General features: G+C 51.3%; 13 protein-coding genes across 13 annotated transcripts; 7 read left to right on the top strand and 6 right to left on the bottom strand.

The window, feature by feature from the left end:
* Window positions 1-170: 170 nt before the first annotated feature.
* Window positions 171-1,742, bottom strand: N7446_005189 (HNH endonuclease signature motif containing protein; the record flags this gene model as incomplete). The annotated part of the gene is made up of 4 exons (XM_058513937.1): window positions 171-674; window positions 727-888; window positions 952-1,226; window positions 1,292-1,742. The coding sequence occupies 4 exons, from the start codon at window positions 1,740-1,742 to the stop codon at window positions 171-173; spliced, it is 1,392 nt and encodes a 463-aa protein (XP_058375266.1).
* Window positions 1,743-1,828: 86 nt separating this feature from the next.
* Window positions 1,829-2,056, top strand: N7446_005188 (uncharacterized protein; the record flags this gene model as incomplete). The annotated part of the gene is made up of 1 exon (XM_058513936.1): window positions 1,829-2,056. The coding sequence occupies one exon, from the start codon at window positions 1,829-1,831 to the stop codon at window positions 2,054-2,056; it is 228 nt and encodes a 75-aa protein (XP_058375265.1).
* Window positions 2,057-2,343: 287 nt separating this feature from the next.
* On the top strand, window positions 2,344-3,309 carry N7446_005187 (uncharacterized protein; the record flags this gene model as incomplete). The annotated part of the gene is made up of 2 exons (XM_058513935.1): window positions 2,344-2,709; window positions 2,767-3,309. 2 exons carry the CDS (start codon window positions 2,344-2,346, stop codon window positions 3,307-3,309), a joined length of 909 nt encoding a protein of 302 aa, XP_058375264.1.
* A 1,161-nt stretch (window positions 3,310-4,470) lies between these two features.
* On the bottom strand, window positions 4,471-10,961 carry N7446_005186 (uncharacterized protein; the record flags this gene model as incomplete). The annotated part of the gene is made up of 17 exons (XM_058513934.1): window positions 4,471-4,689; window positions 4,781-5,182; window positions 5,297-5,563; window positions 5,625-6,020; window positions 6,419-6,670; window positions 6,717-7,059; window positions 7,120-7,518; window positions 7,562-7,596; window positions 7,855-7,946; window positions 7,997-8,088; window positions 8,455-8,603; window positions 8,707-8,794; window positions 8,860-8,997; window positions 9,331-9,775; window positions 9,839-10,531; window positions 10,588-10,672; window positions 10,725-10,961. 17 exons carry the CDS (start codon window positions 10,959-10,961, stop codon window positions 4,471-4,473), a joined length of 4,332 nt encoding a protein of 1,443 aa, XP_058375263.1.
* A 188-nt stretch (window positions 10,962-11,149) lies between these two features.
* Window positions 11,150-11,794, top strand: N7446_005185 (uncharacterized protein; the record flags this gene model as incomplete). The annotated part of the gene is made up of 2 exons (XM_058513933.1): window positions 11,150-11,515; window positions 11,579-11,794. 2 exons carry the CDS (start codon window positions 11,150-11,152, stop codon window positions 11,792-11,794), a joined length of 582 nt encoding a protein of 193 aa, XP_058375262.1.
* A 25-nt stretch (window positions 11,795-11,819) lies between these two features.
* Window positions 11,820-12,344, bottom strand: N7446_005184 (uncharacterized protein; the record flags this gene model as incomplete). The annotated part of the gene is made up of 1 exon (XM_058513932.1): window positions 11,820-12,344. The coding sequence occupies one exon, from the start codon at window positions 12,342-12,344 to the stop codon at window positions 11,820-11,822; it is 525 nt and encodes a 174-aa protein (XP_058375261.1).
* Window positions 12,345-12,945: 601 nt separating this feature from the next.
* On the top strand, window positions 12,946-14,370 carry N7446_005183 (transcription initiation factor TFIID subunit 7 family protein; the record flags this gene model as incomplete). The annotated part of the gene is made up of 1 exon (XM_058513931.1): window positions 12,946-14,370. One exon carries the CDS (start codon window positions 12,946-12,948, stop codon window positions 14,368-14,370), a length of 1,425 nt encoding a protein of 474 aa, XP_058375260.1.
* A 226-nt stretch (window positions 14,371-14,596) lies between these two features.
* N7446_005182 (uncharacterized protein) lies at window positions 14,597-15,589 on the bottom strand (the record flags this gene model as incomplete). Its single annotated transcript, XM_058513930.1, has 2 exons — window positions 14,597-15,184; window positions 15,557-15,589. The coding sequence occupies 2 exons, from the start codon at window positions 15,587-15,589 to the stop codon at window positions 14,597-14,599; spliced, it is 621 nt and encodes a 206-aa protein (XP_058375259.1).
* A 283-nt stretch (window positions 15,590-15,872) lies between these two features.
* Window positions 15,873-17,133, top strand: N7446_005181 (uncharacterized protein; the record flags this gene model as incomplete). Its single annotated transcript, XM_058513929.1, has 5 exons — window positions 15,873-16,139; window positions 16,204-16,384; window positions 16,447-16,619; window positions 16,672-16,771; window positions 16,835-17,133. The coding sequence occupies 5 exons, from the start codon at window positions 15,873-15,875 to the stop codon at window positions 17,131-17,133; spliced, it is 1,020 nt and encodes a 339-aa protein (XP_058375258.1).
* A 92-nt stretch (window positions 17,134-17,225) lies between these two features.
* N7446_005180 (FAD-dependent oxidoreductase) lies at window positions 17,226-18,449 on the bottom strand (the record flags this gene model as incomplete). Its single annotated transcript, XM_058513928.1, has 1 exon — window positions 17,226-18,449. The coding sequence occupies one exon, from the start codon at window positions 18,447-18,449 to the stop codon at window positions 17,226-17,228; it is 1,224 nt and encodes a 407-aa protein (XP_058375257.1).
* Window positions 18,450-18,787: 338 nt separating this feature from the next.
* Window positions 18,788-20,156, bottom strand: N7446_005179 (zinc-dependent alcohol dehydrogenase; the record flags this gene model as incomplete). Its single annotated transcript, XM_058513927.1, has 3 exons — window positions 18,788-19,171; window positions 19,227-19,954; window positions 20,011-20,156. The coding sequence occupies 3 exons, from the start codon at window positions 20,154-20,156 to the stop codon at window positions 18,987-18,989; spliced, it is 1,059 nt and encodes a 352-aa protein (XP_058375256.1). The 3' UTR covers window positions 18,788-18,986.
* A 719-nt stretch (window positions 20,157-20,875) lies between these two features.
* N7446_005178 (enoyl-CoA hydratase/isomerase family protein) lies at window positions 20,876-21,890 on the top strand. The gene is made up of 2 exons (XM_058513926.1): window positions 20,876-21,255; window positions 21,336-21,890. The coding sequence occupies exons 1-2, from the start codon at window positions 20,939-20,941 to the stop codon at window positions 21,835-21,837; spliced, it is 819 nt and encodes a 272-aa protein (XP_058375255.1). The 5' UTR covers window positions 20,876-20,938; the 3' UTR covers window positions 21,838-21,890.
* A 566-nt stretch (window positions 21,891-22,456) lies between these two features.
* Window positions 22,457-23,393, top strand: N7446_005177 (uncharacterized protein; the record flags this gene model as incomplete). Its single annotated transcript, XM_058513925.1, has 3 exons — window positions 22,457-22,634; window positions 22,697-22,935; window positions 23,001-23,393. 3 exons carry the CDS (start codon window positions 22,457-22,459, stop codon window positions 23,391-23,393), a joined length of 810 nt encoding a protein of 269 aa, XP_058375254.1.
* Between the last annotated feature and the right edge of the window lie 238 nt (window positions 23,394-23,631).

Raw genomic sequence — 23,631 nt, 5'->3', positions numbered from 1 at the left:
CAACTCCCGCGTCGTCTTCTTTCACGGGTAACCCACCGCGGATTTTGGCCTTCATGAACCCACCTGTGGCCATGGGCAACCCAAAATACCCAAAACTGGGGATAACTCGTGAATAACACCACGACTCTATTGGAGAGAGCATGAGCGTAAATCCCTAGTGCTTTCTCGGCTTACACGCGACTTGCTTTCGGTTCCGGCCACCAGTGCGGGGCGTACAAAGACTTTTCAATAGTGCACGAGATATCTGCCATTATCGTCGAGGATCTCTTCATGAAGCGACTATTCAAGACTAATACATAAGCTAAAACACAAAGAAGAATAATGCTAAGAACATCAAGATGATACCCTCCTCTATGCATATTGAGCAACACCGAAAAAGCAGTCTCCAGGATCTCAGCGAGCCCAGTTGATCCATCTTCTTGTAAGACACAACCATTTGTCTCCTGCTTTATGTCGTCCCAGCACCTAGCATTGTATTCGAACTCTTCAGCAAATCCAGAGGCATGCCAAATCTCACAAAGGCGGTAGTGCGTCTCAAGAAAATCCCTGGCTGGGAGTGGCTTGTCCTGTCCGGCCGCCTGCCGGAGAGTGATAAGGGTACCGTTTGGGATTTGCGCATGTAGCACACTATTGAAGCGGGGGTACTTTTTCACTCTGTAGGAGTTTGGAGTTTCCTAGATAAACACAAATTAGTCTTAACTATTTACTTAGTCTTAGAAGCCTTACCATTGGTTCAAGGGCAATTCTAAATGCCTGAAACTCGATATGCACCAAGTTGTGTAGCGTGATACCGTTCTCGACAGTATTTATTTTTGAAGCTCGGATTGCTCTAATCCGAGGAAAGGCGGTATAAATCGAGGCCCATTTAACAGCGACATCACGATGCTCCTTCGAAATTAGTGTTAGTATTCCGTTATATCTCTGACTAGTAAGCTGGGTATATCATGGTACCTCTTTATCAAACCCCCCTAATGAGAAGGGGATTATGTGGTGCACTTCTAGCTTTCCCCAGAGCTGGCCCTCTACTTCACCTTGCTTCACCCACTCGAGTTCTGTTAAAGCTCCAGATATTACGCAGCGGTGATTATCGCGGTCGATGCATTCTTCAGCCCAAGTCGAAGAACGGGCCTGTGGGTCCGGCAGCTTAGCAGCCACTTTGTCCACGCTAGCCCGGCGGCTGTGGTGTGGAGATGGGGTTACCCCAGGAGTCTTTCCAGTGAACCTAACTAAAGGAAAAATGTTAGCAAAAATAGTCGTGTTTATCGGCTAGGCGATTATAATATAAACTTACTAGCTTCAATAAATGCAGTCCGTAAGTTATCGAAGACTGCGAAGAGAATCTCATCATCTTCTTCGACATCGATAATAACATTGGCCAGTTGGTCGCGACCGCCTTCGGGCAGCCAGTCTAACGCTGCATTAAGTGTCTTAGTGAGACACTTCTCGTGCGAACGCTCACACTCCTTGTATCTGCTAATCCGAGTTTGGGCTAGCTTTTTGGGTTCATGCCATGTAGTTTGGCTTGCGGGCTCAACCGAGGAAATACTCGGGGCGGTGGAGGGGGCGAGGGGTGGAGGGTTTGACCGACGCCGTTTGTTGGTGAGAGAGGGAGACGGGAAGTTGGTGGACGTGCCGGCTAGGGAAGGAGACGCGGGGCGGGACGCCGGGGGGATCGCAGGGAGAGGAGCCGCCGAGTGTTCCTGTCCAACATTTGCTCGCTTTCGTCTGGATCGGGTTTCCATTTTGATGACTAAAGACGAAGGGAGAGTGACGAACAAGGCAACGGACAGAGTGATTCATGAGCGTCGATAGGACGTGATGGAGGATGATGGAGAGACGGCGTGACAAATACACGAGCCTCGATGAGGACGTGATGAATCAATCTATTCTCCACATTGAAGATATCGAAGGAATCACCACCGACATCGATGACAAGCCTGTGAGCGCAACTGTAGGCGTCGCTCCTCATCAAGGCAGCCGTCTACCAAAAATGACGAAATATGAGCTGCCATCTATTGATAAACTCACCGGGGAGGAAACGGACTCGCCGAACTAGGTGATGCTAGTAGAGAACTCTCTCCAGCCCATGATGCTTGGAGACCTCAAGGACGCTAAGATGCCAAGACCAAATGAAGATGATCCACTCTATCGGAGATGAAACTTCTGGTCCTCGTCTGTAGCCGCATGGATATATCTCTAGGTTGATAAGGATGTTAGAACCAGACTGAGTGGCTTGGCCAACCGACCAAAATACACCGACCACTTATTCGATGAGCTACTTAGCTTGCTCAAGGTGGAGACCGCTCAGATAACGTCCTGATTGATGCTTTCAAGCTATACGATATGAAGAGAGATCACTATGGCTTAGCCGAAGAGTACATCAGTGACTACCAGAGGCAAGTGAACATACTGCGTCGATCCAAAATTGCACCACCAGCATTTATCTCAATCGGAATCATGATCCGAGAACTCCAAGATAAGCTTCCGGACATGGTCTTTACGCGTGAAGCGTTACGGAAAGTGAAAGAATCCCACGAAATTACTCACGAGGACTTCGACAAGCAATGCAAAGAAATGACGATCAAAGCTCGTCAGCTTGCTGTTAAAGCCAACAAGACCCACTCGGCCCGTCGGAACCCATTTAGGACCGATCGCCAAGACAAGAATACCACTGTCGTTGCCGAACCGTCCAATCAGAATAACCAGAACGTCCGAGGATTGGCAAGCTAGCGTGGCCGTGGAAGAGGAAACAACCGTGGCGGTCAGCGTGGCCGTGGACGTGGAGACGGAAGGAACGGGAGAGCATCACCCGGAGAGCACGCCGATCATAGAAGCTCTACGGCCTCTACCGGTGCTCGTGGAGCTCCGCCGAGAGGCAAGGATATCTACAAATACGCTAGGGAATGCTGTGAAGCCGAGAAACAACGCATCAATGACCGATGCAGCTTTTGCGGTTATGGCCCACACAATGCCAAGCACTGCTCCTATCTTCAGGAAGCGCCTGAGTGCGACTGGGTGCTCAGCTCGGCCGTATGGTCGCTGTCGAGTGCCATTCGTGATCGCAATGAGAAACAAGGAAGAGTGTCACTAGCTATCCAGACCTATATGGCTGAGAGCCCAACCACCCTCCCGACACCTAAAGCCACGGAACTAGCAATTGAAGAGCTAAACCCGAAACCCGTTGGCAAGCCGAGTCTCACGCACCTAAGACCATGGGGATGCATTACGTACGTCCACATCCCTAAGAGCAAGCGAGTCCAAAGCCGGAAGATCGCTTCATCGCCTCAAGAGCTATCAAAGGCCATTTGATAGGCTACGTCGGGAGATCATGGACATTAGTACAAGGTGTGGGACCCTATCTTTATGAAGATTCATACATCTAGAGACGTAGGTTTCCCTCAGCATAATGATGACGGAGAGCAAGGTGCCGCGCCCACCTCCTTAGGACCGAAGCCATTGATCCCCGACGGACTAGGAGGAGGAGCAGTTTCTTTTGAACCCCCGGAGCGAGAACACTCGCTAGCAATCATGCCGAAACCGAAGCCGAAGACATTCCAAATAGCACGCCAACCTCAGCAAGCTCCAATGATCACTCCGTCACCCCAGGGACCCCCATGGGGTCAGCCTGGACGCTTGACACAAAGAAGGAGACTGTGAGAGAGATCCCAGCGCGTCAGCCAAGCGAAGCACGCCAGCGCATTCAAATTGGAGGGGAACCGTAAGCATAGAAACCAAAGAGAGGTTTATTTCAACGAAGACCACCTCACGGCCCGAGAGCGTCGATTTTACCCCCGAGGCAACCAATGCCATCAATTGCTGAGACATCAGCAATACAGCCAGTGCCGCCACAGCAGCCAATCCAACCTTCGCTAGAGAAAGCCCAGGAAATGGCCCAGCAAATAGCTAAGAAGAAAGCATCCGAAATCAAGCTTAGAGAGATCAATGAGAACCTCTCTAGGATGAGCGCTGACACCGAAAATGCTAGAAATGCTAGCGAATCCATCGAGCCAGCCACCGAAAGCTCGTCCGCTGCTCTAGACACCACTCCCACACCAGCACCTCGTCGCCAGTCACCTAAACATCCACGGGGACTGCCGATTCCACGCGCCCATGGCGAATACAAATACCCATTCGAATACGAGAGCCCTATCCGACAAAGGACTATCATTGAGTCCGTCGAGCCGGCAAGCCGCTATGCTCCCCTATGGCATCATGTGCATCGACTCGATGTACTACGTGGACAAGACGGTGCATAGATCCTGGAACTCGATCTCCCTCAGCCACATGGCCTACCAGCTGGGGCTGCCTCCGAAGTTGGACTCCAGAACGATGATGATAGACCCCAAGACGAATGACTACGACCTCACGCAGATGATCATCTACAACTGCAGGGACTCCGATCTGCATGCGCTTGTGTCCAGACATCCCAGGATGAAGATCCCCGAGACCATCTGCTTGCTCGCGGGAACATCAAGAAGCACAATCTGGGACGCCATCGCGAACAACACCGGACTGATGGACTTCCGTCTGATTCAGTCCACTTCCATGAGCTTCGGGATGTGCCTGGATCTGAGCAGAACCTTCGGCGTAGACGAGACTGACTTCGAGGGCGATTTTGTGCTCGAACCCGAACCCTACTGCTTCAAGGGCGTGATCCAGATCGACGGCAACTCCCTCTACGGGTCCTTGCTAGCCAAGATTGGCATCTTCATCGACAGGTGCGCCAGGTCGACCACGGTCGAGGAGTTGGAGGAAGACGGGCCTGACCATGCCCACGGACATGCGGGAGATGGAGTACGGGGACGTGGTCGAGTCCTTGAAGGTGATTGGCATGAGGGACGAGTTCGGGTATATGGCCATCGTTAGAGGTTCGCCCACTATGCTCAGCGTGATCCTGGACCAGCTCATCCAGATGAGGATGGACGCGAAGACGGATAAGAACTCGGAGTTGGCCTCCTGCATCAAGGCGCTCGTGTGCAGCTTCTACGGCATGCTGGGGAGCAGACACGGAGCCATGTCCTCGAAGACGTGCGCGGAGATCACCACCCACCTGGCTCGATACTACCTCAAGAAGATAGTCAGGGTCACACAGTCGTGCGGCTACAGAGTCAGATACGGGGGCATGGGCTCGATCTTCTGTGAGGTCATGGGGTAGAATGAGAACGAGTGCATGAACAGAGGGCTACAGATCAAGAAGCGCATCTACGAGGAGATGAGGGGAACCGTGTTCGAGAGCATCGGCGCGGACATCAAGGGGAATTACATGTCGATCCTAATCCCGAGCAAGAAGAAGTACGAGGCCGTGAGCTGGGACGGAGAGGTGGAGACCAAGGAGCTGGCGTCCGTGAAGAAGGACACGTTGCCGATAGTGAAGTTCGTCGTCAGCAAGGTTCTGACGGTGATCAACAGCCCGATGACGAAGGAGAACAAGACCGAGTCCCATGAAGGTGGACGCGTGGATGCAGGTGAGGAGGTAGATGTATATGTACACGAGGTCCATAAAGCTATGGCCGGTCCTGCGACTCGAATTTCGACTGCGCTTCTGATACGCGGTTATGTACTTCTAGAGGAACAGACATCGGCTACAAAATCGCAGCCAGATTCGACGCCGCACCCCAGATCACCACCTGCTGGTTGTAGAGATACTGGTTCAGCTCGGGGCTCGTATCCGTCATCTCCTGCCCGGCTCTGCACGCCTCCACGTAGCTCTCGAACACCTGATCACGATTCATGACCCTTTCAGGATTCTCCTCCGCACACGTGTAGCACGTCATGTAGACGAATAGATCCCCTCCGAAGAGGTAAGCGAACCTCCACTTCTTGCGGCTGCTGCAGTGCTCGATCCTGTTGATCTGCTCGAAGGCGGGCGTGTAGTTGACCTCGCATCCCACGCAGACCACGGTCGTGAGCTTGTCATTGTATCCGGCGTACTCCATGATGGCTCTTCTGAGGGTGGCCATGTAGATGGATCCCTCCACCAGGGTGTTCATGATCATGTGGTTGTTCTCGGTGATGCACAACTACAGCTAGCCTAGTCGCCTGTGTTTTCGAATTCGAACAGCGTGTGGACCATGGTCGTCCTCATCACTCTCCCACCATGGCCACCACTCTCCAGCTCTTGGTCAGATCCCCGTTCGGGCCCTTGAAGCCCTCCACCTTCCGTGATCATGCAGTCGTTCGTGTTCAGGAGCCTGAGTACATCCGGGTGGAACTATCTACATGAGACCGGCCCCACGCTGCTCAGCTCCACCTTCTTGTGGATGATTTCGTATAAACCCATGAGATCTTGCCCGCCCATGCTCCCGAAAGTGACTCCGAATCTTCTCGCACAGCTGCCGCAGGTTGTAACCATTAGTTGAGCGCGAGTCACCTCCGTGTCCAAGCTCGTGTTCGAGATCATGGTTATACAGGCACATACGTCGCAGAATGCCAGCGTGGTTGTAGTCACGGGGATGCTTCCAGTCATCCCGTTAGGCGTCAGCCTCAGCATGTCGTTGATCATGGCCCTAACCTCGAGCAAAGATCTCTCGAGCTTGTTGGAGCCCCAGTTCGTAACGTCGGCGGCAGCATGGGCCTTATCAAATCCAATGCCCCAGATCCTGTCGTACGGGCTCGCCTCCACCAACTCCTTGTCACTCGCGTCCAGGAGCATCTTCATGAGGTCGCGATTCTGTGTGAACTTGTAGAAATTGCCGTTAATCACCACGTTCCTGCACCTGCGGAGCCATACGTGCTCGTTGAAGTTCCTGACCATCCTTCCCATTCTCCTGTGCACGTTGGGGGTGATCGTCGGGTGTGTTGATGGTCTCCCGCATCACTTCGGTGTCGTCGAACATCTCGGCCTTCTTGTACATCATGTACTGCTTCGTGTCGTGAACGTCAGGTTCTCGCACACGGAGACGGACTTGTGCCACTGGCTGAACTCGCCGAATGCCTCGTTGACCTTCCTGAAGAAGACCGTGTCTCTCCTCACGACCTCCTCGGTCTTGGTGTTCTTGATGTGCTACAGAAACGGTTTCATCTTCGTGTTCACAGGTGGGATTCAGTTCGGTCGGTAAGCTGGCTCGTCCGTCCTGGCTCTTTTTGAAGTTGAGGAGCATCTCGGTGTTCGGCACCTACTCGAAATTTGCAGTTGAACTCCCTGTTCGAACCACAGCTCCGTATTGATGATTCTCGATCGACAGCACACTGAAGGTCGTGAACGTCGTCCTGGTCGTGACGGACTGCATGATATTCCTCCTGGCCACGAACCCTGATCTCTCCCACATCACGTCGTCGTACCCCATCTGAGTCGCGATCTTCTGTCCGTTCAGCGACCTGCACATGTAGCGAGCCATCCGCATCCTCAGGACCTCGTAGCTGAGGCTGTCTCCCGGATCGACCTCGTTGGTGGTCGCGATGAAGAAGTCGTTCAAGCACTTGTTGCACATAGTATAGACCACCACGCAGGTGCTGTTGTTTGGATCGGGCCTCTCGGTCGTGAACTCCATCATGGGCATGTGGGTGAGCTCGATTCCCCTTGGACACATCATACAAATCGCGACCAGGCTAATGCTCCTACCTAGGCTTCGTCTCACTACTTCCCTTCGCGTGGTGCTAAGCAACCATAGTGGACAGCAATTCGACAAGCGTACTTCAACATTTAAAGTCGGCGGCTTCTTACCCAAGTAGAATAACTATTCCCTCTTCGACAAATCTCGCATCGTGATAATCGGTGTTGATCCTGTCGATTTGGCATTGGTCGACAGCAACTCGAACAAAACTTCGATGTCACTCGCTCTCCTTCAGACTCCTCTGTCGACAGTTTAGGCATATCGCACGACGTTCTCGTGGTTTCAGAGGAGATATCCTAACTGAAGTGTTGGGACAGAGTGCGGCGAGCTTGCGTGCCTTTCCCATCAATTTGGAAAGAATTGGAATCAGAAAAGCCGCGGTTTTGCCCGATCCTAAATCAGTTAGTATTGTAGTTCAACAAGCCATGGAGAAAAGTACGTACCAGTTTGAGCAATGGAGATTAGCTCATGTCCTGCGAGAATCGCAGGGACAGCGTAAGACTGCACCGCAGTTGCGGCAGTGTACTGGCAGAGGCTAATATTCACTCATGTTGGCGTAGATCTCCGGATGCCCGTGTTTACTCATGGTCAGTTATATGCTGCGTTTTCCCGTGTAACAGATGTTGCAAATCTGTCAGTTTTGCTTCCCTCACTCTCTACACGTCTACATATCCACCGACATATCAGTCGTCCGAGAGACCTGCGACGACATCCGACTCAGACAGTCAAGACGTTCCCGCGTTAGAGCCTATTACAAGCTTGGGTTGGTCTATTATAAGTCCAAGTCGAATTGCCAGTCGAAGATAGACACCAAGCTATAAACCACCATTAATATATATATATCGTATATAATATCACACTGATACATATCCTATACTCAGTTGCCTCTGCGAAGGCATACTCCCATTCATTTCCTTGTTCAACCAAGCCTTGTAGAGCACATACATCGTAATACCACTCACATGGAACACCATTCATAACATAGAGATCCTCGAAACTCGTCGGTCCACGAACCACATCCAAAAGCATCCGTAAGTAATATACCTCACCCTGTAAAGGGCTTAGTATCACGTGTAGTGCGCGGTACAGTCGCCTCAAAACAAAACGTCGTAGAATCCCTATTAGTGCGTATGCTCGTCCATCGCAATGCCACCCCAGAGCCGATGGTTCTCTCCATGTTCGTGCTCTCGATTAGCAGTATCTTGATGAACGAGCTCGTGTGCACGATTAACTTGTTGTGTCTGGTTCACGTCAGGTTCGTGTTGAACTCGATCTGATCTTCAGCGTCTTCCAGGGGAGATGTTACGGAACGCAGATCGCGAGCTTGTTCGTATGCCTCGGGACGACATTCGAGCTGTCCATGATGATAGGGATGACTTGGTCCGTGTTGATACCGTCGAGTTGCTCTCCGTGCTCATGCACCGCGCCGTTCAGCGTCAGACTCCTCATACGAGTTAATGATGAAGACCAACATGAACACCGTATCCAGCATGCAGATGATCATGAACGAGAACGACAATAAGAGGCCCTTCACGGCCACGAGGGTAATTAAGCCCGGGTCCTCCACGGTGACCGCGCCCAGAGTTGTGAGCTGCTACTGGTCCCTGATCAAGGAGAAGCTGCACGCGCCTACGATGACGATGGAGGGGTTGAACGGCAAGACCTTCGTTTACAGCTACGTGATCAGCCTGCGGTTTCATTTTCAAGATCAACGTGATGATCAAACCGTCCTCCTGGTCAACTTCTACTTCGGCATGCATGGCACCGTCGTATGTACGCCCTCTCGAGGTCCCGGTTCATGCTCTCAGTCTCCAGGGCCTGCAGGGCGAAGCGGATGTCGTAGCCCGTGTTCGAGTTAATTATCTCCTCCAACATGTAGACGGATCTCCTGACGAGGTAGCATCCGCCTCGACGTGCGCCGCTGACCGGGTTCCTGAGCTTCCACTCCCGCCTGAGGTTGTGCCACATCATGAGCAGCCTGGCTCCCGACTTGTCGATCAACCTGTCGTTCATGTTCTTCGTCGCATGCCGACCATCAGCTGGAACATCATTATCATCGTCCGCCACGATAGTGAAGTCGACGTGACCGTCACACCTGATGGTGGACTCCAGAAGCACCACGCTATATCTGACGCACGACGGCCCGTGTTTCAAGCTGTTCTTCAAGTCTCGGATGGCCTGCACGATGAACTCGAGGGGAAGGAAGCGTCGCCATGTCCCCGCTCATGAGGTCGTAGGTGTGCATGCCGCACCGGGTGTTGCACATGGAGATGACGAACGCGAACCCGAACGTGGACATGTTGAAGTAGATATTCGTGCTTCTTCGGGTGTACGTGTTGATGCGCACGTTAAGTGTACTGCTTCATGGTCGTCTTCAACCCGGGATACTACTGGACTCACAACACGCAGCTGAATACACAGGCCAACACCATCAACATGAGCAAGAACACCATCACTAACATCATCTGCGTCGACTGCAAGCGCAATCTCGTGGTCAGAAGTCTCCAGCCGGTCATGAACATGAAACCGACTCCGAAGCGGTCTCCGGACGTCAACATGGTGGTCTTCACGGAGTGCAGCTTGTGTCTGGGCGGGAGGATCGCCGCGAACATGAGCATGAGCGTGGAGAGGATGGAGAAGAAGTACATGGACTTGGTCACGGAAATCTACATGAAGATCAGCCCGAACATGCAGTTGTCGTACAGTATCAGTCCGAAGCCGAAGATGCAGGACGAGACGAAGAGCTTTGCGAGCATGCCCTGGATCTGAGACGTGAGGTTGTCCCACTGGAACATCCTTATCATGAAGGCGGAGGAGATCAAGCAGAGGATCATGCAGACGGTCTTCTCGGTAACCTCTTTTGACGAGGATGTAGAGGGCGATCCCTGGATTGACTTCTTCGCGAGGAGCGGCTCCGACCTGGGCCACTTCGAGCTCAAGAGGATAGTGGCGTTCGTATTCGAGCGCATCAACGCGCACTGCATGTGGTCATCCCGAGTGAGATCCCATCACCGAGACCGCCATGCAGGCGTACCTGGGGCTGAGGTCGAATGTCGATCTGACCACCTGTGCCGACAAAGCGATGTACGTGAACAGTACATCCACGAGAACCATGAGATCTACAGGACCATCATCATATGCGACGAGTCGGTCGTGAGTGCGTTCACGAACCGCAATCCGCCGAAGAATGTGGACCTGAATCTGGTGCTCAACGCCAACACGGTCATGATCGAGGAGACCATTCGCAACGTGAGGATGAAGATTAACATGCTCGTGGAGATGTGTCCCTGCTCGAACCCCTTGGACAACACGGTCAGAACACAGCTTCGGGAACAAGACCATGATGCCGGTTCGATTTCGTCGTGACGACACACCCATGTTCGGGTTCAAGAGGTGGTACTTGGTCATGATCAGACGTATGAAGATGAAGACGATCTGCTACGACTGCACGATGGCCTTCGAACTCGCCTATGCTGTCGCACATGTAATGTCGGGCAGGGACGTCAACACCGACGAGATCGTGAAGAGGAACTGGACCGAGAGGTTCTCATCAGTCGTCCAGCTAGATGAATCCGCACAGTAGCACGAACAAGATCATGGACACCAAGTTAGGCGCGAAGATCATTAGAGAGTTGAAGGATGTTGCGACAGTGGACGTAGAAACGACAGGAACCAGGGTCTCGAGCGGGAACGTCATCGTAGTCGATGTCATGAAGTTGAGGAAGGTCATGTGCGGATACGACTATCTAAGGGAGATCGTGCACAAAACCTGGTCTGACTTGCCGCCTCCACCTATGATCGAGAGGGCGCAGGTGGTCGTCTGGCTGATCGTCTGCAACAACTACTGCATCAATCACTCCACAATCAAGTGGCCCGGGTCGAGCCCGAACACGTACGTCCATCTTTGGTCCATCATGGACAGGATCAAGACCAGCCTTACTAACATCGATGCGAACTGGCTCGTGGGTTCGAGGGACTGCGTGGAGTACTGCATGATTACGGGGATGAACAAACCGATGGACTAGTACATGTACGGGAAGGAGCACATTACGCCTGATCAGATCGAGGCTATGGAGATGAACCCGGAGCTGCTGACGTACGAGAGCGTGGGGGAGGACTTCGACTCGTTCTACGACTTCCACATGAGCACCTTTACGCCCAAGCAGAAGGAGGTGTTCAACGTCTCTATGCTGAACTTGAGTCAGGAGATGCGTGACATCTACCTCAGTCGGCGCTCATAGTCGGATTGTACTGTGCGAGTTTGCTCTAGTTCTTCTTCTCGGCCAGGTCCTGCATTCTCATGTCGGTCGTCATTCGAGTGATGGTCTCGCTCGGGGTCATGTCGCTGATCCTGTACTTGACGTACTTCACCAACGCCTGGTCCTTCAAAATCATGCACCAGGACTCGTACGGGTTCGGCTGCGGCGTGATGTGCACGTTGGAGTCGATGGCGAATACTGGGGCACCATCCCGAAGCTGAATCGGCTCTTTGAGCAGATACGGGATCAACTGTGATACAGGATGCACCATCGCCTCGAGAACCCGCTTGGCACTCGAGATCATGAGCTTGAGGATGACCATGATGTCGCGCTTCTTCTGGGTCTTCTCCAGCTTAGCCCAGTCGCCCGCGTCCGACTCCGGGACGTCGGTCTTAGTGGTACGCGTCATCGCCTGCGACAACCTAAGCGTGAGTAGACTCGAAACCGACGGCAGAGGCTTGGTCATGAACGACTCGTACAGCACACCCACGAGCTTGCCGTAGACCGACCCCATCTTCGCCTCATCGATCATGGACCCAAGTTAGGTTTTGGAGAGGTCTACCTCGATGCCCCGCTTCCTTTTTTAGCAAGGCAGAACGTTGAACAAATAACTAAACAAACAAAGAAATAAAGCATCTAGAGCAAACTAAGCGAGAGCCAAACCTTAGTGACGTTCTTATAAGAAGTTGAATCACTTATGCTCTACCTTTTCCGTGGGGAAAGCGACTACTAGGCTCGCTTGCTAACTATTCTTAACTATTCATGGCCTCTCTAACGAACCTCCCAATCCCTATATAGGCGTTGTTGATTGTAAGCGCGACTTGAATCTAAAATCGCGAGAATACTAGCCGTAAGCTCGTCTTTAGATATACTAGTATCCATTAACGCCGCGACCACATTGTGAGACCACGTAGTAGTAGGGTGCGTCAGGACCAATACCTGACTAAGGATGTTGACTCGGCCTGTGTCAAGCATTAGCTTAAGTTACGAGGTGCTAGAATTCAACGGGACCCGTCATTAGTCACCATTTTCGGTCCGGGTCAAACTAGTACCCGCTCCTACACATCCCCGTACCCTCAACATCTCCTCCCTGGCAGTCTCCTTTCTAGGGAGATATTTCTCTTGCTGGCATCATGTCAGATGCTCCGCGGCCTACACTGAAGCTGAAGCTAGGGAAGCGGCCGGTCCCCCCAGCTGAAGTGTCGGCACCTACGCCAGCGCCAGCGCCAGAACCAACACCAACACCTGCGGCCTCCGAAACTCCCCAACCGCAGCGCAAGCTCACTCTCAAGATTGCACGCAAACCACAGCCCGAAGAAAGTGAGGAGAAACCGAAGAAGAAGAAATCGACGAAGAAACGACCCGCCGAAAATGTCTCCCTGCCTGAACCCGCCGCGACTGTCCAGCAAGGTCCGAAACGCCTCAAGCTGAACCCCAGCAAGAAGCCAGCTCTACAGTCCATCCGCATCAAGAATAAGGGCGTCGTTCCTAATCGACCGGTTGGTGTTGGCTACGACTCGGAGGCCTCAGATACTGAAGCCGACCCTGCGATTGAAGAACAATTTATCTTACGAATGCAGCCAGGAGAGGACTGTGAAGCTCTGCGTCAGGCAATCAAGGACCGGAATGTTGAAGGAAATGGCTTCGGATTCAAACCTCTCAATCGTGAAGGCCGCCGCGCCATCTTCACTGTCAAAGGCAGGCAATATGCTGCAGCGCTTGTGGACCTACCCTGTATCATTGAAGGCATGAAGAGTTGGGATCGACGTGGCTGGTACAAATCGGCGGATATCTGTCAGATGCTCTTGGTTTTGGGACGAGTCAGCAATGAACAAGAAGCACTCGAATACCCACTTCCTCCGGACGTTCAACTCCCCGATGAGAAAACCCTACAATACGCACACGGCCTCGCACCTCCGCTCCGTTGGGTTCGCAAGCGACGTTTTCGTGATCGCCTCAGCACCCGCACCATCGAGCAAGTCGAGAAGGCTGTGGAAGACCTGCTAGCTCAGGATGAACAATCGATCTTTCCCCCGAAGTTTGAGCTTGTGGACAGCACGTCACTCAACCGTGCCGAGGGAATGGTACAAGCCGACGACTATGAGGACGAATACGATGAAGAGCAAGATGCATACGGCGAAGCGGATGAAGAAATCATGGATGACTTCGAAGACACCCTTGCAGCTGAGATGGAGGCTGCATTGGCTGGTGACGACGATGCGCCCGGGGAACAGCAGGAGGCACCCACTCCATCCATGCCACAATATCCATCAGCTGGAGGCCAGACAGACCGCGGTGAGTCATCAGGCGGCGATAGCGACTCTGATGGCAATGAAGATGAATTGGATGACGACCAGCTGGAGGAGCAGCAACAGCTCCAGCAGCAGCGCGAGGAAGTCGCTGAATTGGAGGCACTCATCCGCACTGAAACAGCACAGTGGGAGAAGGTCCAGAATCATATTCTTCGCAACAAGAAGGGCCGGCGCATTCAGGAGTTGAAGAAGGATCTTGAACTCAAGAAGGTCTCTATGGGCATCACGGATGATCACGATGACTGATTTCTGATTTCTTTCGGGATATTATCCTTTAATAGCACACATTTTCGCGCTTCGGTTACTTTATCATACCCATTCCTCGAGATCAAAGTGCATACAATGCCGATCCCATGTTCATGCTAGCTGCAAATAGCTAGTTTGCAATTATTAATGAAAGTCATGTCCAAGCAAAATGGCACTGCAACATTTGTTGTCATACACAAGCGCTATCGAGGCTAAATCCAACGATCTAGTGACCTACAACAGGATCACCAGTTGCCTCCTTGACAGCCCCCTCAACATCAATGCGCTCATCTCGCTCCAACTTCTGCTGTCTAGCAGCCTCCCTCTCCACAGTCTCCACATCCGGCTCAGCAGGACTATGACCGACCCTCTCCCCCAATATCCTCTCATGTTCAAACATCTTCTGGTCCATATTCGCCATCAAATCCCCCTGTTCCCCAAATCCAGGATGGCCAGGACCCCCCGCGCTCCCAACAGGCCCAGCATGGGCACCAGCTTGTGCTCGCTGAATGCCCATACCTTTCCTCTGGACCGAATCTGCGATATATCCCTCAGACGGTTGCTCCTCAACGCCGTATTCCAAATCGACGTCCGGTGCATTCCCCAATTTCTCCTGGTCTCGTCTGTGCTGATCATCGAGACGAGCTCGAGCCTCGTCGCTAGATGGGTTTGACTTTGCAGTACGGGTTATGGCTGCGATGGAATCGCCATGGTGGCGTGTTGTCTCGGCTGGTGCTCGTTGTTCCTGTGGTTTATGCGAGACTGGGTTCGAGGCTTGTTCATATGCTGCCTCTTTTGGCGGTTGGGGGGTTGGCTGATTTGGGTTTTGGAGCGGGTCTGCATGGTCAAATGATGTTTATCTAGTTGGATTGTTATAATGAGATGTTTCTTCCACAATTGATGTGTTATGTTGGGAGTTGTCAGAAGCAGGTTAAGCTGAAGAAAAGTGACAGGCAAGGATATCCACTGCGTGACGTCATAGTCTACCAGCGGAACTTGCACGTGAACCAGTGTTCGGGTGAGCTTAATCATTTCTTGGGGACTATACAATTAGGTTACTCTCGGTTTCAAACTATAGGATATACTATGTTTGCACTACATTCTACTGTCCCACATAGGCCAAAGCACTCCGCGCTCTCCCACCGAGAGGTAACGCAGACCCGCCGCACAGATCGTCGGGACGTACCAATCCCCCGGAACTGCTATAGACATCCTGCATAGTGTCAACGAACACCTCCAGAAGTGGCGCAATACTCGGTGAAAAGGCAACCAAGGGAAGCAAAGGGCAACCCACCAAGTCTCCATCATGTCTCCTATCTCCAATCTCCTGTTGACCAACAGGATCCAACTAATCTCTCGGCCTATTTACAAAATACCCGCTTAATTAGGGGAACTTTATCCGACTCCACACAGGCCGCTCCCCGCTCGGTTGCTCGTGATATTCTTCTCCTGTTTCTGGCTCACACAATAGCACAATAATCCCGGGTATTTGTGTTTCCGCCATGGCGAACACTCTCCATTGTCTTCCTGCGGGCTCGCGCATCCTTGTTACTGGAGCCAATGGCTTTATCGGGAGTAATGTCATTCAGTGCTTGCTTGAATTAGGTTTCAGGGTGCGCGGGGCTGTTCGTTCGCCGAAACCATGGCTCGATGAAATGTTCCGGGGGAAGTTCGGGGAGGATTCGTATGAGTCGGTGGTTCTTGCTAACTTTGAGGATGTGGACTCACTCGTTGGCGTTATGGAGGGTGTTGCTGGAGTTGCTCATGTGGTACGTTATCCTAGATGGGATGTCTGGGGATCAACTGTCTGACTAGCTTCTTTTAAACTTGTAGGCTTCAGATATCTCATTCGATTCGGATCCAGGAAGGGTTATACCGTCGGTGGTGAAGGCAACTCACAATGTTTTGGAAGCTGCGTCTCGCCATAGTGAGATCCAGAGAGTGGTTTTAACTTCTTCTTCGGTGGCGGTTCTATTCCCAGAGGCAGATAAGGAGGGTGTGAGTGTTGATGAGAGTGAGTTGCTGCAACAGATACATTGAATTGAACGGAATTGGCATAGCTTATAAGATGTTTAGATACATGGAACGAAGACTCTGTCAGGGCAGCCTGGGACCCGAACAGCTCGCCACAGCTAAAGGGCCTCTTTTGCTACGCTGCCTCCAAGACAGAGGGTGAAAAGGCAGCGTGGAAATGGATTGAGGATAACAAACCTGGCTTTGGGTTTAATACCGTTCTTCCAGAGTTTACAGTACGTTCAGTGTTGACTTTCTGCTAAAGCAGGATGTACTAACTGGTAATAGCTCGGAAGAATCTTACACCCCAAGATCCACGGCTCAACAATGGGCTGGGTTCGCAGTCTTCTCAAGGGTGGCACAAGAGTGTTCCAGACATATGTTCCACGTAAGTACAATCTGTAATGCTCGGGATTAATAGTTTTGGGCGTGAAGCTAAATGATAGTTCAGAATACTTCGTAGATGTCGTCGACATCGCGCGTCTTCATACAGCAGCCCTTCTCGATCCAAACACAGTCTCCCAGCGGATCTTTGGATTTGCTGCGCCTCTCAATCTGACTGAGATGATCGCCATTGTTAGAAAGCTTCGGCCTGATAACACCCAAATTCCTGACCCGCCTGCTGACGGCCATGATCTAACCAATGTCATACCTGCTCGCAAAGCCGAAAAGCTGCTCCAGGATTTCTATGGGCAGCCAAGCTGGACTAACGTGGAAGACAGCATTGCCGCGGGTCTTAACGGCTGCTAGATATCTTCTGCCTTATTATATCACATTTGATCAACCATGCAAGGGTATGATGTACAAGATCTCAATTTCTTCCACATAATACAGAATCTCCCCTAAGTCACCTGAAGCTCCTTTAAACTCATCGTCTCTTCCTCGGCCTTTTGAAGATACCCCTTCTTCAAATAATTTCCCAACAAGGGAGTGTAGTCAAAGATCAAATCACGAATCTTAGCAAGAGGCCAAGGCAAAGAGTGAAACATTCTTCCCAAGAAGCGAGCAAATTCCATGTTGTGGTTAACATAGTCAACTCGCTGCTTTTCGTAAAGCTCAAAGCCGGCACTAACAGCCCGCAAATCCCGCAGGTCAACACCATCCAGCGACTTGGCAAGATAGTAACCATCTTCAATGGCCATTCCCATGCCATACGCCGCATATGGCGATACCGGGTGCACAGCATCGCCGACACATGCGACCCGGCCCTTTGACCATTTCTTCATGGAATGCCTATTGTAAATCTCCCATCGATATACCTGCGTATCGAAATTGGTAGCTTCCAGGAACCGAGGCATGGGCTCTTGCCAACCTTTCAGGATGTTGCCTAGATGCTCCTTTGGGTCATCAGGCAGTGGCTTTCCTTCCCACGATGGCTCAACAACCCACCATTCGAACCCAGGTTTTCCATCGTGAAGCATGGGGAAGAAGCTAGCCTGGTGTTGCCAGTCGTGAGAAATAACGCCGTGCCTTTCGGGAATACCGGGGATATGATCACACCAAGCGAGCCAGAGACGAATTCCTGTGTGGAAAAGGTCAGGCTCGCCAAATGCCTGTCGCGAAACTGGCGAGCGGATTCCATCTGCGCCAATGAGGATATCGGCCGTGACCTTGGCTCCATTTTTGAACTCGACCTCAACACCATCTTCAAGCTCGGTATAACCGGTCACTTCATGGTTGGCCTGGATAATACCGCCTGGCACGCGATCCAACATTTTCTTGAAGATGGATGATCGCAGGACTCCGTAGTGCCAGCCTTTGATTCCCATGCGTTGTTCAACCTCTTTGTTGAAGGGAAGCTGGACACGCTCCACTCCGGTATTGTTTTGGAAGTGCGTGACTGTGTAGGAGCCCACGTTGTCTAGACTCATCCCGTAGGATCGCAGAATCGCCAACACCGGTGTCGACAAGAGGACGGCGCCACCGATTGCCTTGCACTCGGGCTGTCGCTCGAAGATACGCACGTCGTAGCCACGCTTGAGGAAGGCAAGGCCTGTCGAGATAGCTCCTGGACCTCCACCAGCAATGGCTACTCGTTTGCCAGGGCGCCAATTCTGTTCGGACATTGTGAGGCGTTGGTGAAGAGATGTCGGCTAATGAGAATCAAGTGTGAATGAGAATAGATAATAAAGGAATCCAAGAGACGAACGATCGCTGACTTAAATATACTTGAGTGGAGCTTAGATATTATGTGGACTAACCCTGAGATCCTAAATTATAGCCCCTCTTCGAGTTGCCGGTATGATGCTTTGCCACAAATATCGGAGATATACTTGCTATAAGTAAGCGGAGTCTTCAAGTGCAGTTTCTGTAGAGACTTGGACTATCCTAGACAAATCGAATCAAGCGTGTTTAGGCGGATTTTCTTAGATTTGAGATGTTAGGCGAGCTATACAAAGCTAGTGTCCACTTTTCCGAGAAGCTGTACATGGTAGCTTCACTGGGCCGTTGTTGGTCCACATTCCCGAGAAGCTACCCGCTCGCTGGTTTCCACGAAATACCCGCTCTTCCCCAGGTTTGTCCACGAAATTCTTATAGTCCAGTCAATTCTCAACGCGTTTATTTTCTATTTTCTTTTTCTCTTTTTTCCCCCTTCGCTCACTTCACTGTGGTAGTTTGACGACTGCTCTTCCTGTGACGCCATCCACTCTTAGTCTATCAATTAATGCCGGCACGGATGAGAAATCAAAGACTTCAATCGCCGGGCTTATGTTGCCTGCGGCTGCTTCTTTCAGTAGATCGGTCATTTGATCCTCGGTGCCCACAGAGGACCCTATGAAGGCAAGACCTGTTTTCATATAATGTTAGTAGATGTCTTCGAAAATAGATATATTCGACCATACCTCTCGCCGTGCAAACTGTGGCCGAAAGTGGAATTTGGATATCATTCCGCGGCAAGCCAACATTCACAATGAAACCCATATTTCGCACCAGACCTGGGGCCATCTTTAATGCATCCTCTGTTCCAGGGACAACGATTGTGGCATGCGCACCCTCTCCAGTCAGCTCCGACACCCGAGCGACGACATCATCAGTCTTGAAGTCGAAGAATACTTCCGCGCCAGACTCAAGACTCAGTTTCCTCTTATCATCACCACTATCAACAGCAATGACTCGCAACTTCTTTATCCTAGCTGCGATCTGCACGCCAATATGCCCCAAACCACCACCAGATCCGGAGATGACGACGAAGTCACCAGCCTGCAAATCATTTTCGAGTTTCGACAAAGCGCCAACCATTGTCAGCCCAGCGCATAGCAACGGTGCCGCGACTTCATCGGCCACGCCCTCCGGAATGATAGTCAGGAACCTCGCATCCGCGATGACATACTGCTGCAGTGTTCCGGGGACATGACGGCTCGTGTTGAGCTGTTTCGCACAATTGTGCGGGAATCCGCGTTTACAAACGGAGCATTCGTTGCATGCACTGTACAACCATTTGACTCCGACACGTTGGCCGAGCAGAGATTGCGAGGCGTCAGGTCCTGCTTTCACCACTATGCCGACCCCTTCGTGGCCAATAATGGAGTTATAGGCACCCCAGGCTTGAACGGCTCGGAGCTCTGAGCGGCTTCTCATTTATTCGAGTCACTAATAGGGGCCGCAGATGTATCTGAGAGTACTTACCATAAGCCGGTACATGTTAACTTGACTAGAACTTCATTCAGGCCCGGACTTGCGACTGGTAGGTCATTCCGAAGAGTGATTTGGGCTTTTTCGCCGGGGTTTACCACCACTGCGGCTTGTTGTAGATTTGGGGTTTCTGTTACCATTCTGTTATGAGCAAGGCTAGAGACCGGTGTCAGGTATCGAGTGGAAAGGAAACTGGCGCCAAAATGTCTCTAGTCGTACATTTAGAAAAAGCCTCGCCTTTTGCCGATTATAGTCAGTAAGTTTGGCTTGAGACTTCGATAAGTGGTGCTGTGCGGGTTACCGAGGTAATCGATGTGGTCGGCGTATAATTCGGCAAGTAGGTGGCGATGAAGGCTGCGGGGATAGCCGATGGTTGTGCCCCGTTCAGCCTCATTACCCCACAAATTCCTACGCAGAATATGAGTGATCTAGCCCTGAGATGTTCATTGGCGATGGTAAGATTTTCTGTAGATCCTGTAGGGCTAAGGACCTTGGGGGTTTTCGACAAGGCTCCGTGTGTCACTAACGGTATTGATTGGCAACCACTCCAGGGTACTAGTTATACAGATATAGATTGGATGATGTTCACTTAGTGTAGCTAAGTCTCACATCCTTACAGGGCTTTCGGTATTAAATTAACTTCTTCCCGGGCTTTGAATTACTTCATGTTGCACAGAGGGCGGATACAGCCCATCACCTCTACTATCTCGTCAAACATGGAAATAAACCTACTTGACTTCAATTCAGTTAGATAAACATGTAGTCCTTGTTCCCTAATAGAGTCCTGACTATAATCTTTCACGTGATGATGTCATGAGCATTGGCATGTGATGCCGCGGACCTGATTAGTATTCAGATTTCACCCGAGCCTCCAAATATAACATCACCTTTTGATAATTCTCCTATTCTCACAGCTGCAACCATGGCTTCTTTGTTTACTGTCCCGATTAGCTCCACTGGCGGCTCAATCATCTGCACAAACCCCAGCGCAGACAAGGAGCATGCAAACATCTACGTTCTTACGTTTACCTCGCCCAAGGACAACCGCTTGACACCTACTTTCATCGATGCTTTGCTTCTCGCTCTTGATATTATTGAGCATCGCTACCCTAAGGGCGTCGTGGTCACCACTAGCGGGATTGCCAAGTTCTACAGTAATGGACTTGATCTCGATATTGTCGGTAAAACCGAAGGGTTCCTGGAGAACTGGTTGTGGCGACTGTTCCGACGGTTTCTGACGTAGGTATAAGCATGGAGCTTCCTTGAAGCTCGAGTCTACCTGTAATCTTGAATCAGAAACAGGCTAACATGTGATCCAGATACCCCATGCCAACCGTATGTCTCTTGAACGGCCACGCTTTCGCTGGAGGCTTCATGCTGGCTATGTACCACGACTACAGGGTTATGAACCCGGACCGTGGATTTCTATGCGTCAACGAATTGGAATTCGGTGTCCCGCTTCAGACACCCATGATGGCTATCTTCCGTGAGAAGCTGACCCCAGTCACATTCCGAAATGTGATTCTGGAGGCCCGCCGCTGGGGTGGGCGCGATGCACTCCAAGTCGGAATTGTCGATGCAGTCGGTGGTGCTCCAGAAGCTCTCGCTTTAATTCAGGATCGCAAGCTGCAAACGAAGGCTGCCACGGGTATCTATGGCACCATGAAAGAGGAGATGTATGCTCGGACCCTCAGTGGTTTGGATGATCATACTGGTAACTTGCAGTGGAGGGATAATGTGGAGAGCAAGAATCAGGCTGTCCTGGAGAGAGGAATAGAGGCTGTAGAAACATTTGAGAAGACTGGAAAGGCGAAGCTTTAAAGCTGGGTAAACACAGATGGGTGCTGTATATACAATCTTGGAATACCTTGCCCTAGCTTAAGGGCTATCACCTCTTCACTTCAAACAACTTAAACTATTGACAAACAAAGCCTAATATATATACGTAGGTCTAGTCTACGGGCAGGTATAGATATCTGCACATATGCTCGGTTAAATGTCAGAAGACCCTCACTTGTGCCTTGGTTCTTCGTTGCTAGGTTCTAGGTCCCTTGTTCAGCACTAGAGTAGCCTATGAGGCTTTATTCACACTTATATTTCTCAATCAAATGACAATGAACTTGATATGAAAGCAATCCGTCGGGGCTAATTGTGACAAGCAGGCCCTTCTATTGTTTCTGCCTGAAGTACTGTGACAATGAATGCAATATGATTGTTCTCTACTACAAAGAGAATAAATGGCGTAAAACAATGCCTATTGACTAAATAAATAGACGAGGCTACCTAGAATCGAAGCCATATCATTTCGCAAATGTCTCTGCGGATTGCGGTCGTAGCTCGTTTAATATGAAGCCGGATTGAACGGCTTTTGCTCATATTTTGGGACGTATAAAAACGGCGCGCGTCCGCAATTGGCGGCTTGTCCGACTACATCTCCAAGATGGCACGCCCTAATGCGGACGTTGATGAGGGGGGCTCTTCCTTCCTCGATATGCTTCCTTTCCTGCATGCTTTGCCCATCCTGCCAGAAAGCCGTCCCTCTGTTCCCGCTTCAACTGAGACTCATTCCACTTCTCTAGCATCTACCATTGCCATGGCGCACACCACCGAAGCCCCCGGTACTAACCCCCTCCCTGCTACCAGCTGTGACCTTAAAATCATTCCTTCTAACATTATCCAGACGAGAACCCAGCGATGGAGAAACGTCGTCGTCGCCAGATGAATTTCAGCGAGATCCTGGCCAGCGGCATGGCCGACGAAGACAACTCCCAGGCATGGACTCGGGCCCTCGTTCGGTATCACCGGGAGCAGGGCGAGCACAGATCTGCCAATGTCGCCGCCTCCTCCCACGCGGAGATTCCCATGTCGGCTGTTGCTCCTGCTCAGGAACTTCTTATGCCTCCTCCAGGCATGACCAGAGTAAGTCGCCATCACAATCATATACTCAGCAGCAATGAGATCAGTGATTCTAAAAATTTGAACAGAGAAACCTCGCTCTCCCTCCCATCAACGCCGCGGGACTCAATCACATCCTGCTCCAAACCAAGTCGCATGACCTTGTCGCTCAGGCTCTCATTAAGAAGAACACCAAGCGTCTTCAGGAGTGTGGCATCGTTGAGAAGCTGGCCCCCGAGGAGAAGAAGATTAAGCCTGATGGCAAAACTTTCTCCAAGGTCCCTGACGACGATGGCGAGACTGTAAACATGCGGGTTCGAGCTGCCCATGAGCGCCTCCAGGCGTTCATCAAGACTTTGCCTGAGGATGAGCCAAATCCGCAGCCTCCATTTGCTCCTCGCGATCCTCTCGCTCCATTTGATCCTCTCACTCCATTCGCTCCTCGTGCCCCTCGCCGTCGCCGCCGTAGTTCTCGTAGGTGAAGAACTGCGTACTATCTGTCTCATGAGCTTCTACTTTCTACAATTCCCTTGTTCCGCGTGACGATTGCTTGATGGGACTGCGTTATCCCTGTTGATACCCTGAATAGGCGTTTTCCGGTTCTTGTCTTCGCTTCTTTTCTTTTCCAGGGGCACTGGTTTAGTGTGTTCGCTCGTTTTCTTCGCATTTTCTGTTCCTATCTGTTTCTTTTGCCGAGATGAATGGTGAAATACTCTCGGC

Source organism: Penicillium canescens, assembly GCF_028828765.1.
Source record: "Penicillium canescens strain IBT 15451 chromosome Unknown utg000003l_segment0_segment0, whole genome shotgun sequence".
Taxonomy (NCBI): domain Eukaryota; kingdom Fungi; phylum Ascomycota; class Eurotiomycetes; order Eurotiales; family Aspergillaceae; genus Penicillium; species Penicillium canescens.
Note: the sequence above shows the minus strand (reverse complement) of the source record. Positions and strands in the feature narration are given on the sequence as shown.

Bases quoted from the DNA above. Each gene is read 5' to 3' on its own strand.
- N7446_005178 (XM_058513926.1), top strand. From the start codon at position 20,939: ATGGCTTCTTTGTTTACTGTCCCGATTAGCTCCACTGGCGGCTCAATC. The intron at 21,256-21,335 runs GTAGGTATAAGC...CATGTGATCCAG, and splicing joins CTGTTCCGACGGTTTCTGAC to ATACCCCATGCCAACCGTAT.